The 16,652-nt window shown below is 41.1% G+C and overlaps 2 protein-coding genes across 3 annotated transcripts in view; one reads left to right on the plus strand and one right to left on the minus strand.

Annotated features, from left to right (window-relative positions):
- Nucleotides 1–371: 371 nt before the first annotated feature.
- ucmab (upper zone of growth plate and cartilage matrix associated b) lies at nucleotides 372–9,368 on the minus strand. The gene is made up of 5 exons (XM_082538973.1): nucleotides 9,242–9,368; nucleotides 9,056–9,118; nucleotides 8,866–8,961; nucleotides 868–966; nucleotides 372–791 (listed from the first exon to the last, which is right to left on the minus strand). Exons 1-5 carry the CDS (start codon nucleotides 9,297–9,299, stop codon nucleotides 694–696), a joined length of 414 nt encoding a protein of 137 aa, XP_082395099.1. The 5' UTR covers nucleotides 9,300–9,368; the 3' UTR covers nucleotides 372–693.
- A 3,019-nt stretch (nucleotides 9,369–12,387) lies between these two features.
- Nucleotides 12,388–16,652, plus strand: part of LOC309709774 (cyclin-dependent kinase 17-like) — a 37,076-nt gene continuing 32,811 nt past the window's right edge. Inside the window, exon 1 of one of the 2 annotated variants that reach the window (XM_082538602.1) lies at nucleotides 12,388–12,844. The gene's annotated coding sequence lies outside the window, so the exon portion shown is untranslated. The remainder of the gene's footprint in view (nucleotides 12,845–16,652) is intronic. The other variant, XM_082538603.1, reaches the window with a different exon arrangement.

Below are 16,652 nucleotides of genomic sequence, written 5' to 3' on the forward strand. Positions count from 1 at the left end.
TGAATAAAACACTTCACATTTCTTCACAGTACAGCACATTTATTTTATTTATGTAAAACAGGGGTGTCAAACATAAGGCACAGGGGCCAGAATAGGGCTGTAGGAATGTGGCCCATGGGACAGGTCTGGGAAATGCGAAGTAAAGAATAAACATTTGGGCTTTTAACTGGATTTTATTTATTTCTTACAATTTTAGCCCAATGACAGATTTCTTTAGTTTACTAAAAGAGCATGTCTTTATCATGTAGAAAAACTAAGATGCACTGTTGAGATCACACACCTTTCTTTCCTGTGTTAAGAAATCTTGAGGATTAAATGGTAGTTAAACTTTTTTACAGTGACAGAAAAGGGAGTTTAGTTTGTGCAGCCTACTCAGGGTTAGGGTTAGATGTAGAATGAGTTGGACATCCCTGATCTAGCAGATCTCAGCTGTAAATTGGGGTAAATGAGTTTCCAAAAGCTCTTCATTTCGATTGATGTTAACTTGTTATGCTGGTTTTCATTGTCCACTTTGTCAGACCATTTTTAAACACTTCTCTAACATTTTCTACACCACGTGATTAATCGATTAATAATTAATCTAGTTAAAAATGAAAAATACATTGCATAGTCGTTGCCTTTACTATGTTAGCGGTCACATTTTGTGTGGAAAAGCATCGCTATGTAGCAGTCGCACGTCTCCTCTTATCACTCTTAGGTGGAGTGACGGTTGTACTCGTAGGCAGGATGCATCCCGTCATAGTGGAACTCCCTCCACTGCTCGGTGCTCTCTCTGCTCCTCTCGTTTTGCTCTGAAAGTAGAGGAGGAGAATTTCAGCGAACGAACTCTTCTTTTTCACCTGCGTCCGATGAAAATGCTCCACGTACCGTCATGTTCCTCCTCAGCGTAGCTCTCAAACTCGTTCCGCTTCTCCTCGTGAAACTCTCTCTTCCGCTCATCTGCAGCCAAAATCTGCCTCTGCTCAGCTGCAAGCACAGCAAGTATGAAATGGTCAGGTTTTCAAGGCGTAAGGAGCACGAACGCCAAAATCTTGTTTAAGGTGATGTAAAAGGAAATGATTAATTGGTAGGAAAATTACTGAAGCACTCATTTACTTGAGTCCAGTTTTCAGTGTGACTATCTGGACTGTTTCCTTTGAAATACGAGCTGCATTTAATGCGTGACTTCAAAGTACAAAAATGTCAGAAGGACAAGTATTTATTCTTGAGAAGAGTCAATAATCCCAGTTGATGCATGATGTCGTTTGTCGAGGTTTGAGCTGGTTTTATTTAGGTACTTTAGTCCAGTTGTGTCTCACCAGTCATCTAGTTGGATAAAGAAATGAATCTGCAGGTTAGTGAGACGATTATTGTGATATTAAAGAACAAAAACAAAAGTCGGCCCAAACTGGGTCATAAAAGGATGGAGGCAGTCAACAGCCACACTCATGTAGGCTGTCTTCATGTTGTTTGATGAACATCACAGCAGAAATCAAGACTGAACATTTTTTTTTTCAATTTTCTTTTGTCCAATTTTGATGAGTATGTGTAAATTGTAGACTCGGTTTGGTCTTGTGCTGCTGTAGCTTGTAACCTGCTTCAAGTTACAGTGTAGTGTGTGTTCAGAGATGTTCTTCTGCATACCTTTGTTGTAACAAGTGGTGATTTGAGTCACTAATGCCTTCCTATCAGCTGGAAAGATGGAGCTGCTAGGAAGTAGAAGAGTAGAGGCATGAAGTTGTACACTGCGTACAAGTGCAGAAAAATACAGCAGCTACAAAAGAGAACCAGTTTAAATTTAATGCTCACATACTTTTACACGCACTCACACAAGCTGTTAAACATCACAAAACTGCTCCCTCAAACAAATCCACAGAACTGAATCACTGCGTCCAGGGACACTTTGAAAACACGGACGAGCTATAGACGCCTAAAGCACTGAAGAGGAGACAGAAGACTTCTGTATTGTATTTCAGGCCCCCAACTGACTTCTAAAAGTCTCACGCTGACTCGCTATTCACACATTACAATGTTCCAAAAAAGAAAGATGAAGAAGAAGAAGAGGAAGAAAGCGTTTGCATTGCACTGCTGAGCTTTGAAAAAAAGCACAAAGAGGAAATTTCATAATAATAATAAGACTTGGAATGTAACTGCTGTGTTTGATTTCTGTAACAAAGACTGTGAAATGCGATCGCCTGCTCTCACACTGGCATCACTTGAGGAATGGGCTGTTCCTTCATCCAGGGGATGAAGATTTGTGGCAGCGATTCAGTTTTACATTTTAACCTACTTGGGCATATAAATCATCATTTTTAACCTTTGTTTAACCAGCAAATCTTTTCAAGCAAGCCAAAATTATATAAGCTATCAGTTTAACGTGAGCAAACCATCACCCAAGACTTTATGTCCACAAAGATCTAGGTACTGTGCTGAAGAGATGTCAACTGAAGGAAAACTGTGGCCTTACTGTACTTTCACGTAATACCACTTAGAACCACAAGATGGTGCAGGTGTGTCATTGACTGATTCCTCAAACAATAATCTAATACACTAACACTTTCATTCTTTACAGATGCAGCAGAGGAAATTTGTTCGCTGTGTGTGCAGTGCTAAGAAAAAGAACCTATTTTCTGCTCAGTTTCAGTAAAATCCCATGTGACTGAAGCACAATATGTCTTGATGCATGCTCAATCATCCAGGTAAGTAAATCCCCAAAAGTTGATTCTGTTCATCTGGACGTAGCGTTTTACGTGGGAAAAACGTTTTGTCACTCATCCAAGTGATTCAGTCTCAGCTGACTGCAGGTTTCCTCAATCTTATAAACAGTACATTTGCATGAGGCGCATTTGCATGAGGCACAATATGTGGCGTTCACCTCTAAACACTCAGCGTGACGACTGCGTGAAGAGTTTTAGGACAGAGACAAAATTTTGGCACTGCGATAAGAGCTTTGAGCCATCCATGCAAAGTGCCGATTACACACTCCTTCTGATAACATCTCGCCCTCCTAAAAATGAACTCTCCTAGTAGCAGCTATCACAACCACAACAGGCATAAGACAGGATTTTTTTTCAGCGTGCAATTTGCAAGAAATTGTGTGCCACAGACACGTTTGCGTGACACATTTGAATATTCTCCTCCTGAAAGTGATGAGGAGAATATTCTCTCCTCCTCTTACAAATACGTATTCCATAAGGCAGACCACAAAAACACTCCTGTTTTTCACAGGCTGTTCTCGTTTATATGACGCCCATAAAACAACAGCGTTTGAACACACTGTGGCAAAATATGATGCGGGTTTTGTAGTTCATCTTCTGTACATTGTAGTTTTAACACAATGTCATATTGTTAGGAGAGACGAGTGTGAGAGTGTTCCAATTCTCACGGTGTTTCTCTTTTCCTAAGTCCTTAGCAGTTCTCTTACCCACTTTCCCTTGATCTCGATGATGTTTATAGTCAAGTCAAGGAAAAGAGGTTAGGAATAGGAGATAGGAGTTACCTTCAGAAAGCACCCTAGGTGTAGCTAAAACAAATCAGAAAATAAATGAGAATAATAAAAAAAAAAAATATCAGTGCATATCAGAAGAAAACAAAACAAAACACCCCTTTTGTGGGTAAAATGCTGCCCCCTACTGGTAAATGTTTTAGTGAAATTCTGCCAAGTACTGAATGTTACTTTCAACTGCTCCCTTATTTACAAGGGTTGTCACAGCAGATAGCTCCACATGTTTGCTTTGGTGGATTTTTTACACTGGATGGCCTTCCATCCAGTGTGATTGTGCATGCCCTAAAGAGATATGTGTCTCCTTTTGGGACTAAACAAGGATCTTCCACTTGTTAGACAAATGCGTAACCACAAAAGAACCGCTTGAAATTCTGACAAGTATAATTACCTAATAAGTACCTTTAACCTATTGTGTTTTAATGGAAGGACAAACAGGAGAAATCAAGCACAAGAAAGAGAAAATGCAAAGTCCACACAGAAAAGGTCAAACGCCTGTGTTTGAAGCTAGGACCTGTGAAGTGTGAGGCAAACACTGTGTATGAATTGTATAAGTCGAAGACAATAGATGGATAGTTAGAAGAATTAAAACTTTCACTGACGTCTCCTAATAGTATGCAAAGAGATCCTCCTTGGATCCTTGATCAGCAGGTAGACAATGAAGAAAACACTCCTGTAGGGCAAGTAATGTGGATTTTATACCACGACTGTGTCTGTTGACATATTGTATGTATTTTCCTGCAGACAGTGTAAATGGACTGGTTCTTTTATAGTGCTTTTCTGCCCTGCTTGAGCACTCAAACCAAGGCTTCAGAGAGGAGGAGGGTTTTCACCCAACGCAGACATATTTCTGTGCAGTCCTGCACAATCACAACTGCATGTTGCTGGACGTGGATGATACTGTGTGTTGGCTGAAAGCTGATTGGTTGATAAGCGAGCTGTAATAAGACGTTATGTCCAAAAATATCTAGGTATTGTGTTAAAGAGGTATCAGCTGAAGTAGAACTATGGCCTGACCTGCATGTAATACCACTTTGAACCACAAGGGGTGACAGCAGAGTTAGCTGTGACGTCTATTGTCAGACCGGTTATACCGCATACTTTGTACGCCGTTTCCATCGACAGCTGTCTGCTCGCTGCAAGTAGACAGACAACAAACAAATGACCACACCCTAACCACAATTTCAGCAAAGACGAACCACTCACACTGGAAAAGTTGAACAGCCTTTCACCTTTCATCAGAATTCCCAGCTTAAGTTGGCATGCACACGTGCGGCTGCTTGGAATTCAAGTTGTAAATTACCAAACTGAAAAAGATTTAGAGATTAACTTACAGAGCAGTATCTGTCACCAGCATGTGAAAGTTTATTCAGCACAGTTAGTACTGAGGTCATCTGACTTTAGTTTTATATTTTATCTCTTTCAGAATGGTAAATGGCCTGTATTTGTATAGTGCTTTTACTAGTCCCTAAGGACCTCAAAGCGCTTTATACATCCAGTCATCCACCCATTCACACACTGGTGATGGCAAGCTACGTTGTAGCCACAGCCACCATGGGGCGCACTGACAGAGGCGAGGCTGCCGGACACTGGCGCCACAGGGCCCTCTGACCACCACCAGTAGGCAACGGGTGAAGTGTCTTGACCAAGGACACAACAACCGAGACTGACCAACAGTGTTGGTCAAGTTACTTGAAAAAAGTAATCAGTAACTAATTACCAATTACTTCCCTAAAAAAGTAATCCCGTTACTTTACTGATTACTTATTTTCAAAAGTAATTAATTACTTAGTTACTTAGTTACTTTTTAAAAACACGATTTACAACCTGAGTAGGTAATAAAGCAATAGATCTTTCAGCCCAATTCTACTTTTTCTGCATAATCCATCATACAAAATGTATTCAAATTCAAATTTTTTAAACTTGTTTTATTAGTTTTAACCTTTTAATTTTATGCATCAAGCAAAAATTTAATTATATGCAATATTCTCTGACTGGAAGAAATTTGTTTAATATTTAAACCTATTTTCTGCACATTCCAGCACATAAAATAAAAATATTTTTGTGTTTACACTCAGTCTTTCAAATAGATGCAAGTAAAACACAGCAGAAAATAAATAAAGTCAAAGACTCAGTGGTCCTGTTGCTCTATTTTCACCTGTAAAGCAGGACTGCGGTAGGCGGAGGTTTACCCTGGTGCAGGTGTGCCGCAGCGGTCAGTGGAAGAATCCACGAGTTTCTCTGTGAGTTTTCCATTACGTCGTTGCGCACTCGGTGCTTGTTTAGGGTTTTTTTCGCTGTAAAAAGAAGTTTTCTTCCCACGCACGGTGGACGCTAATGTTTTTGTCACTTTTTATGGAATCAAACTCAAAGTAAGGTCAGTACTTCCACGCTTTAAACGCTGCACGCTCATACTCTCTCCCACAATCGATATGTGATCCATTGTTGATCTGCACACAGCTGTTGTCACTAACGGCGCACTCGCTTACGTCACTGTCATGAAACATTCTCGCAAAAAAAATCACGGTTTTAGTAACGCAGTAATGCAGCGTTCCTACGGGAAAGTAACGGTAATCTAATTACCGTTTTTGCAATAGTAATCCCTTACTTTACTCGTTACCTGAAAAAAGTAATCAGATTACAGTAACGCGTTACTGCCCATCTCTGCTGACCAAGCCGGGGCTCAAACCGGCAACCTTCCGATTAGAAGACGAACTGCCAACTCTTGAGCCACGATCGCCCCATTGAAATTGCACAGCAGAGCTAATCATCCATCATTTTATCCACCCTGCACATTACTGCTGACCTACTCCCACAAAAGCCAAACAGCATCATTTGTTGGACTGCGATGTCCATCTTTGGATATTAAAACTCTGACTAGAAACTATATGTCATCATATCTGCCAGCTGAAACAGCTGCCTCTATCAAATACTTCCCTTCAAAATTTCATCCAACTGCAGGACAGGTAAATGCCTTAATGCAGCACGAGACGCTCTTCAAAGTGAGCAGCTTGTTTTTCTCACTTGGTACTTGCTTTTTTTCCCCTCTGACCCCTTTCTGCCTGTGTGTTGGCACATTCCACATTCAACTCACAACCACTCACCCACTCACTCATCCATCTCTGTCTTTTCAGTCTGTTCTCTGCTTTGTGCTCATTTTATTCCTCCTGTTTTTTCTGGGGTTTTTTGCACAAAGTGTCTCGCTGTTATCACACGTACGGCACATTATGCAACTGCAGTTCAGAACAGCAGCATTGTTGTGCGCTCTCACCTTCCTGCTGGTAAAACTGTGCATAACAGCCGGCGGTAAAACGCTCAAGAATGCCACACATTGTTCAGTAATGCGAATACGTTGACAGGAGCAAACTGGTGTGTCCCGCCCCGTGTGTCCTGCTGCAGCGCCAGGACAGGAAACTGAGGTCTGGGATGGTCTAAGTTCATGCCAGGTCCACAATAAGGTTAACAGCTGCTGGCTGCCATGACTATAAAATCCTTCAGGCTGCCATAAACATGTTCCCTCACAGCAGAGTCAGGAAACAAAAGGGCTGCATCTCTATGAGTCATCTCATCATTAATACAGACACCAGAAGTGCATTTTTAATAAAACAAGTAATACAATAAAACTATTTCAATACATTCATCACTGGGGTTCAGCAATACTCTTTCCTCCCCACTGCTGTCAGACTCCATAATAAAGACTTTAACTGATCAAGCACACACATCCATACATATGCAATAATACTAAGTGCAATAATCCTTTCTGTCATCGTTGTATTTTTACTCAGTTGTATATAGTATTTGTATTTGTATTCTATTTTTATCTTATTGTATATTTATTTTATTTTATTCTACTGTATATAGTATTTTATTTTATTCTATTCTGTACAGTTGTGTACTGTATTTATTCTTATTGTATTCTAATTTTTGCCTCATAACTTTTGCACTGTCCACTTCCTGCTGTGACAAAACAAATTTCCCACGTGTGGGACTAATAAAGGTTATCTTATCTTATCTTATCTTACTCTGACACTTGTTCCCATCACAGTATCAAACATCTTTATGTTCAGGATGAGGATGACAAATGTGTAAAACGTTATTATCTTTGCCTCGGCACCACTACATTTTTCACTTCTGCACATGATGAATGTTGAGGCTTGTGGATCTCAGAGATATTTTATCTGCCTGACGTATCAGGCTTTCTTTCAGTGCCAAAAAAATAAATAAAAATCTTCAAGTAACAGTGAAGATTTCCTCCTGCTCTTTTTAGTCTTCTGCATGTTCCTGTACTTCACCCATGCTGTCTTTTTGACAATTAAACCATCTTTTAAACAATCAGATATTCAAAGCTTTACAAAAAGCCCATTTCTAGGCTCATTTTTCTGTTTATAACCAACTACAGTCACACCTGGTGTGATGGCCTCAGCCACACATTGGTAAAAAACCAGTCCACTCACCTCATTGGTTTGGTTTTGCAGTTAAAAATGTATTTCAGTAATGTCATTCATTCATTTCTTCACTTAAACCTAACAGTGATATTATGAAGTCCGCACATAGTAGCGCTGTGTGGTTTCTAAAATGTATTTTGTCAAATTAAATGTATATTATATCATGGTTCTCTTTCTTTTGTTCAACCTGGTTTGGCTGTTTCCTGCCTAAGCAAAAGGCATGACTTTGAAAGTACAACGCCAGCTCAGCAGGACCAACTATGTGCGTGTCAGCAAGGGGGTGTTTTAGGGCTAGTTAGGTTATTTTGTGCTTAGTTAGTGTTTATTTCTGTTTCCCTTATTGTATGTTAACGGTTTGGCCAAACCACTATCCAAGTTACCCTCTTGTGTCTTTGTGTTTAAGTTGTGTATACTTTTTTTGCCTAGTGAATTTTCTGTAAGTCATTTTTTGAGTAGAATCATATTTAGTTTAGCTCTTTTATTGGGGTAAAATAAAATAGAACCCACCTTCAGGTTGTATTTCCTGTGTCCTCTATGCCTTCACTGCTTGGTCCCTCACATCTAGATTTAAACTTCTCTGAGAAGTTCCAACGTGATTTTAAATCATGACATAACACATAAACAGCTCTTCTGAGAGTCTTTAAGGACCTGTTGATGCCGGTAATTTGTCCACGTCCTCTTAGATCTGATTACAGCATATGACACTGTAGCTTATTTCTGTCACATCTTGAATTGTGTGTGGGTATTAAAGGTACAGCCCTAAAGCACATTTAGCAGAACATTAGCAGAAGTAATTTTTTCTTGTTTTTACAGGTAAAAGCTAGCATTTTCTAGCATTTTATGCCAGAATTGACCACAAACAGACTTCACCGTGCAAACACAGTCTGGCTGACCATGTCAGACTCCAAATGACTGCAAACTGACTCAAAGTGAACTCACCGTCCAGCTCATCCTGGGACTTCACACCACGTCTGCTGCGTCTTCTGAAGAAGTTTGAGGCATCGGCCTGCTTCATGAAGACCCTTTTCAGTGGACCTGCAGTGGAAGCGGGAGGGAGTTTAGTTCACAGTGTAAAGTGATACACAGGGCGATACGCAGGGAAAGAAACGCAGCTGATGCAGCCCCTGACCTTGAGGATCTTTGGTGCTGCCTGTGCTACCGGGCACAGCTGCAGAGCTGGCCTCCGGAGACCCTGTGTCGAAGCACAAAACATGAAAGGTCTAAATTCAAAAGGACTCCAGTTTTTCTCATGCCTGCAACCAACTAATAAGACAATTTTTTTTGGTAAAAAATCTCACTCCTGCATCATACTCACATGAAAGTGCAAAAAGCACAGTGAGGAGAGCCAAGAGGGTTGCATACGTCCAGGACATCTTTTAAACTCTGAAATACTGAGAGATGTGAGTGATGAAGAAGAGCAGGAGGGAGAGAGGGGAGTAAGACGTATGTGAGAGGTGGGATGGGGCGCCTGGGGCGATATTGACTGCTTCTCAGTGCAGGGAGGGAGTGATCGTGCAGATCTGATAAGGGGCTGAAACCAACAAACATGCCAGAGGGCTTCCAAGTCACAAGAAGGTGCCGAGGGTTTCATTTCAGCTCAGCAAACATGCTGCTTCTCTCTTTTTTTTTCTATGAATTTTAGTTGAAATTAAAATGACCTGAAATGACACAATCTATGGAACTATTGCATCAGTGACACTTGCAACTGTTTCATTAATAAAGAAGAGAAAACATACTGTAGGTGTAACCAGAAAAATTATAGTCCGGGCTGCTTATGCTCTGGCTTCCTGGATAATATTTATTCCAGAGACGATGGATGGGAGACAACAAAAATACTGATGTTTCTTTTTTTTAAAAACGTGACAGAAAACAGTTGAGGCCGGGAGCCGGAGCAGGGACTCCTTGCCAAATGTCTCCTTTGAAACGGGCCCCCTCAACAAGGCCGCTCTCTCTGCTAGGCAAAGAGTTGTGCAGGAAAGTATGCAGCCCTCTGTTTGCTTGAATTTCTTCCAACCTGTACTCTGGCCGGGCCCCAGAAAAGAGTGAATGTTTAAATTGTTTTGAGGGAAAATCCAGGAGTCGGGGGACTGGTGCTCAGAGAGATACAGAGATTCTGGAGTGAGGGTTTTGAGAAGATATGTGGTGAGTGTATTTTATTCAGGTAGGTGTGAAACAGAACAACATAGGGACTGAAGAAAACTGCAACATTAAACAGCAACAACAATGTCTGTGAGTGCATAAGGGGAAAAAAAACCCAGTGTGCTGATAATACATGCATTTGGATTATATATTTCTAGACTGTGACTTGAATAATTTAAAGTTTTCTGTGACCTGCTCAGGGGCTACAGCTGCAAACAATTAATTTTGCAACAATCTGGCACGTTTACATTATATTTTTATACTCATGTTTATTACCATGCACTGCCCCTGTTAAATAAATAAATATATTTTTAAAAAAATTAAAAAAAAATACATGTGTCTGTGTTTCTTTCCACGCCTTCCTTTACAATATCTGAGCAACTGTGAAAAGATATTACTTCATAGGGCAATTTTCATTCATTTCATTATAGGTACATTCACTAATTACTCTCTGCAGACCGTAACTAAAGCTGTCACCAGCAGGAGGCAGAATTTTACCAGTATGTGTGTTTAGATGTTTTCAGTTATATGCTTCCTGCTCCTGGGCTGTTATTGTAAATACGAATATTGTCATAATGTCATGCCTGTTTAAGAAAAATACAAAAATAAAAATCTCACTGCACCATCTTGTGGTGCGGGGTGGAATTGCATGAAAGTACAGCCTGGCTCCAGCTCTGCTTCAGTAGATGTCACTTCATTACAACACACACATTTTGTACATCAAGTCCAGGTATGTAGTGCTATGTGTGATCACATGTTCACCCACTTCCATGCACATAGTTGAGCCTTTGCAGCCATGCTGGCACTTCTTTTTTTCAACTGTTGATCTAGCCTGATGCAGAGCCTAGTTAAGAAATGAAGTGTTTCTGTGCAGTAAAAGACTAAAGGCTTTTAATTTGAAATAGATATAAGCAGTGCTGAATGTCCATAAAGAGCATAATGCAGTAAATTTAATAGCGTGGAAGCAGATCAAAAGAAAACATATCTGAGGATTTCTTATTTACTCTGTTTTATATCAAACAGGAAGAAAGAAAAGCCTTAGCAGATGAGTGAGATACAGGTCAGTGACCACTGGATAAAATAAAGTGTCCATGTGAAAAAAGCAACACTATTCCTAATTATTCCTCTAAATGAAAAAATGGTTGAAATAAAAGCATTTTATTTGTACTCATTAATGTTGACACCGGCAGCTACGTGCAGTTTGAAAGGTGGGGTGTTTTTTTTTTCTTTTATTGAAGTTACTTAATGCAGGAGCTTCAGTCCTGAGTCAGTGAACACTTTGAATGTCAATTTAACAGCTGTTTTCTGCGAATTATGATGAAAATTGCAGCAAATAAAAGGAACTTCAGCGACATTATAAACTTTTAACAACTGATTGAACCTGGTGGAGGATTACTCGCTGAGCTTATCATTTTGTCTGTTTTTTCTCTTAAATAGTGCAAGAAACCTGTGGATCAAAAAGAGATGAGCCAGTTAATGGAGGAAACCAAATGGCTATTAGAAAAACCAGCAACAGCAGTTTTTGTTACTGGAATGACTGGGTTACTGAACTTTAGCTTCCCTTTATGCTCACTGTATTTGATTATTGCAGGGGTATGGAAGGTCTTAATCAAATAAAATATATTTATTAAAGTCCTTTCACTCTTTGTTCCACATTTAATTTGCAGGATCTGGTTTATTCCTGCAGCAGTACATCTATGATCGAGTTTTTCCATTATTTTTATATAAACAAATTTGAAATAAGCATCTTTAATGGATTAGGTCAGGGATTTAAAACTCATTTTACAGTATGGGCTACATACAGTTCACTTTGATTTTAAGTATGCAGAACAAGCAAAACTCCTTTTTTTGTCAGGGTAAAGATGTTTAACATATTTAATCCAACTGATTATAATAAAAAAAAGTGCAATTAAATGAGTAAATCTGGTTTTCCCCTTGTACAATACAGAAATGCTGCTGTAGTAAATGCAGTAAATATGTCAGGAAAAATAAATAATAACAGATAAACTTCTGGTAGCTCACTGCTCAGAAAATGTCCCTTCCTCCCCATGGACCTTTTATAAAAAAAATATAAATTCTACAATAGATAGTGAACAAACAGGAACTTTTTGAACTTTAGTTGTTATTGCTTATCTATTGCTTAATTACAATGATGTTTTATGAATGGCAGTGGCGAAGGTCTTTATCAGTAGGAATTACGCCCTTTTCCAAAGCTGTCCAGTGGATCTGATTGGGTTCTTTCTCGGGCCGATCCGTGACTCCCGGGCCTTGTGTTTGACACCCCCTTACTTTAGGTAGCCTGCTATACAAACATTCTCCAGTAGGGGCCGCTGTAGCTCTGCACTGGCCGCCTTTCGGTCTCTCCTGTGCACAACCATCGAGTGTCGCTGTTTCCCCGCTGACACCTCGACAGCACGGCAGTGTGGTGGCAGGCAGGCAGCGTCAGCTGGCAGAGGACACACTCAGATCAACTAGTAATCGCCGTCGTCCCCCGCACTGCTTACGCTCTCCTCGACTGAAAACCCAACGACAGCACTTCCTATTTTCTACCGGGAGAGAAACTTTGAAGCCCGTAAACAAGCCATGCCGCTGGACGCGACAGCCCCGCGGATATAAGCGACACTGCGGAGCAGAAAGTATCTACGACCTCACCGAAACCACAAAGAAGAAGAAGCAGTCGGTGCTTTCTTTTTTCACACTCGGAGGGAAAGACGGCATCCGGCCTGAGAAGAAGCTCCGAGGTCGGGGACTCCGGTCGGACCAACGCGAATCGTTTCTGGTGAGAGTCCGCACATTTTCGCTGTGGGACTAGTTTCTGTGAACTAAACCACGCAGTTAGAGCAAGTTAGAGGCGCACACAGCCTGAACAACGTAGCAATGTTTACTTCACAGCCGCAGTTTGAATGCAGCGTTTGTTGTGTGTGAGCACTTCAGCCTGCCCCATTCACCGGCGAATGGCCACCTCTAACTAAGACAAACAGCGAGAGGAGCTCCGAGCTGGACGAATAACGACTAAACTACCTCTAGAGAGGGTTATAATTTATCCTCGCTGCCACAGAGAGCTGCTGGTTAAATATCAAGTGTCAGCTTTGTTGTCAAATACCACCAAGAGCAGTTGCTCGTCAGCGAACTGTGTGAGGCTGGGGTTGTAAAAAACAGGAGGATTGACTGGCTGCTGTGCTTGTATCGTCTTGCACAGTCACTGCCCCACATTTCAGAGATGCCCAGTCTTTCTGCTCCACGCCCCCCACCCTCTCAAACTACCTGAAGCAGGGCACAGACCGTACTAGTCTCTGAGCTCACTGACAGCCATTACTGACAGCTTTAAGCCGTTTCAGCTGTTGTTGTGTGAAGGCCAAGACAGCAGCAGACAGAGAGCCTGCACGGAAAATGGTTGGAGAAACACCACTGCAGTTTGTTTTTTAGGGATCTCACCCTGAAATTGAGCTTCCAGTGGGTTTCTATGGGGAGTTTACCCGATTGTCATTGTGTAGCAGAGAATAATTGTTTTACAGGGAGACAGCATTGTTACAGCAAAACACCCCCTAAGGCACGTTGATTTCTGTGTGAAAGCACCCAAGTTTCACCAACCTTACGGAGAGTGTGCTGACTGAGAGTACATGCTAACTCTGTATAGTCAAAGTTAATGCATCAGTCCTGCAAAACCAACCTCACTGCGGGCTTATTTCTGCTGGAAGTAAGAGAAATCCGGGGGATTGACTCTAATTAAGCTTTTTGCAAATGCAATGGAGTTTAAAGCATTTCAGACGGAACTTAGATAATAATAGTCACTTTACTAACAGACCTATCACGGGTGCTTATGGGAATATACCAACTTTTATGTAAAAAGTCAATCAAACTGATGTCTAACACTCAAGTTTATGTCAGATTGACTCTGGAAAACAAATAATAACTCAATAAAAGGCAGTTATTTTTTAAATCCATGGGTATGCTCAGCACCTAAAATTAGTTTAATTTGTAGAAGTGTATATAGAAATATCTGAAAAATATTCTCGTTATTGTTTTTTAGCACCTTTGCCAGTAAATGTTGTGCATTTCGTGTTTCAGTAGCTGAAACAGCTCACTGTTTCAGTTTTAGATTAACACGAGGAGCCGCTGCTTTCAAAATGGAACTTTATTCAGCACAGTTTTAGAAAAGCAATGCCTGTTTTACTTTCAGGCTTGGCACGCTTCAATATTGAGCAGCCAAAAACATGTGGCCACAAACTTCCGGGACAAAAAAATGATGATTGAGGTCACTTCTGACTGATTTTAGTAATACCCTGCAAAAAACAAACAACACAAAAACAGTGATATTCCACACCGTTTACAGTGTTTACTGATGGCTGCCACTTTCTCAGTTTCCTGTAAGCAGGTTTCACTTTGACAGACTCAAGCTGCTGAGCTTCCTCGAGCCACGGGTGTCCCTGAGGACCTTTCGAAAGTGTGTCTGCTTCGGGTTCGGTGCCCGCAGGAGGTCAGGGAGCTGCTGGAGGACAGTGTGCCCGAGGGTTGGCTTGAAGTGGGGTCGTTCCCTTGGTGAGGGCCGCGGGGATGGTGGCGGCAGGGTAACGTGATCCGCTGTGAAACAGCTGTAGCCACTCGGTGCTGATCCCTTGAGTCCCAGTGCAGATCAGATGATGCTCCAGTATGTGAATGGGTGGGTGTGTGAGAGAGAGCGAGGACTTGAATGCATGGGTTTTCATGCCTTCAGGGCATCAAGTCAATGCTTAAAGTCAATTTAAACCGAAATTCACTGACTTTTTGAGAGAAATTATTTTCGTATCTATTCAGTGTTTTGACTGATGGAAGAAGTCGTTCTTACCGATCTTCTCTGTGTGTGTGTGAGCTCAGGTTGAAGCAGCAGGTCAAGGCAGCTGGCTGAAGGTTAATGTGTCACTGCTCTCTGGGTAGCAGCTGAGGGCACCGCTCCTGTCTATAGATAGCCACGAATACAAACTTTACTTCTTTTCTCCGATGCGTTAACATAAGAGCTGCGGCGCAGGCATGCAGCCCCAGAAGACAAATGCTGATCCTTTCGAGTTTGACCACTTCCACACCCTCATTCTCTGTCTGTGTCTGAATCTGGAAGTGCCTGTCAATGCTAAAGACCCCTCTCCCCTCCTCCTCCTTGTCCAGCTTGGAGCCAGTTGGCTGAGAACCTGTGTGAGCTATATCAGTAATACCTTACAGCACATATCTGGGTCATCATCTGTAGCATTCATGTCTGAAACAGGTGAGGGACAAATATTGCCCCCCCCCCCCTTTTTTTTTTCTCCCTATCATTCTTGGCAGAACTTCCAGGAGCTGTTTAAACACTTGTTTTCTCTTTATTTGGAAGCACACATGTTCATTCAAAGTACTGCTGCAGAAGCGTTGCATATTTGAGATGCTTGTGTTCACGGAAAGTTGTGACGGCTCTTTAACAGAAATCCAAGTGAAAATGCTGCTGTTGGTTTTTTTCCTTGGGGGGGGGGTTATTAGCCAAATCTACCCCCTGCCTCTCGGGCCAATCCAATCTCAGCTTGGTTGTTCCTTCTAATCAGGGGCAGACTGCCGCTCAACACCTAATAAATAAATAAATGTTCTTCTCCCTTGTAATTACATTATCACTATTCATTATAGATTAAAGCAGTTTTCAATAATGACAACAAAGAATAAGCAAAGAAAAACAGACAGTAGGTAAAATTAACAGTAGGTAAAATTAATATTTTTTCCCCCTACAGACAGTTTTTTAGGCTGATGTGCAAGATGACTTAATTCAGAGGCTGAAGGTTCCGATGGGAGACGGAGAAATATTGTTTTGTTATCCTGCAAAACTACTTAAAATTACTTATAATATAGTTATTTCTTTGTTTCCTGCAAAAGCCTGTCTTGTTATCACCTTATTGCAGTGTGCCTGACTTTAAGTATTTTATGTAAATATACTTATTGTAAGTTGAAACAAAATACATTGAAATTCCATGTAATTACATGGGTATTACACCCTTAGGCTACGTTCACACTGCAGGTCTTAATGCTCAATTCCGATTTTTTGATCAAATCCGATTTTTTTTGTCTGCTCGTTCACACTACAAATAAAATGCGACAGCAAACGCGCTCTAGTGTGAACGCTCAAAGCGGCCCGCATGCGCAAACGAAGACGTCATACACAACGCGCTCTGTTTAGACCCAGAACAAACTATATTGTTTGACTGATGGCCTTAATATAAAGACTTCGGACTTCATGTTTCCCGATTTTTGCTTTAAGTTATTTTGTTATTTACATAATAATGTAAATAACCTAATAATGATCCTTATTGCTGTTTTAGAGGAGCGGTGCTTCAAAGGATAGTTGCAGATTTCTGTCAGAACCTGCAGGTTATGCAGTACAAATAAAATGTTAACGTTTCTCCAACGTTGTCTTCCCAGCAGTTTCACCGGATGGCCAGGAAGCGTTTGCGATGTCTTATCAGGCGCTTCTCTGGCGCTGATAATTGGCGTCTGTCTTGTGTCAGTGACGTAAAAGACGGATTTAATGCGACTTGACCGTTCACACAGCAGTCGCTTTCTGAGACATCGGATATGTATCGGATTCAGTACCACAT

Source organism: Aulonocara stuartgranti (genome assembly GCF_965226115.1).
Source record: "Aulonocara stuartgranti genome assembly, chromosome: 7".
NCBI lineage: Eukaryota > Metazoa > Chordata > Actinopteri > Cichliformes > Cichlidae > Aulonocara > Aulonocara stuartgranti.

Bases quoted from the DNA above. Each gene is read 5' to 3' on its own strand.
- ucmab (XM_082538973.1), bottom strand. From the start codon at position 9,299: ATGTCCTGGACGTATGCAACCCTCTTGGCTCTCCTCACTGTGCTTTTT. The intron at 967-8,865 runs GTGAGTTCACTT...CTGTGCTTGCAG, and splicing joins GTCCCAGGATGAGCTGGACG to CTGAGCAGAGGCAGATTTTG. The intron at 792-867 runs GTACGTGGAGCA...CTCTACTTTCAG, and splicing joins CGCTGAGGAGGAACATGACG to AGCAAAACGAGAGGAGCAGA.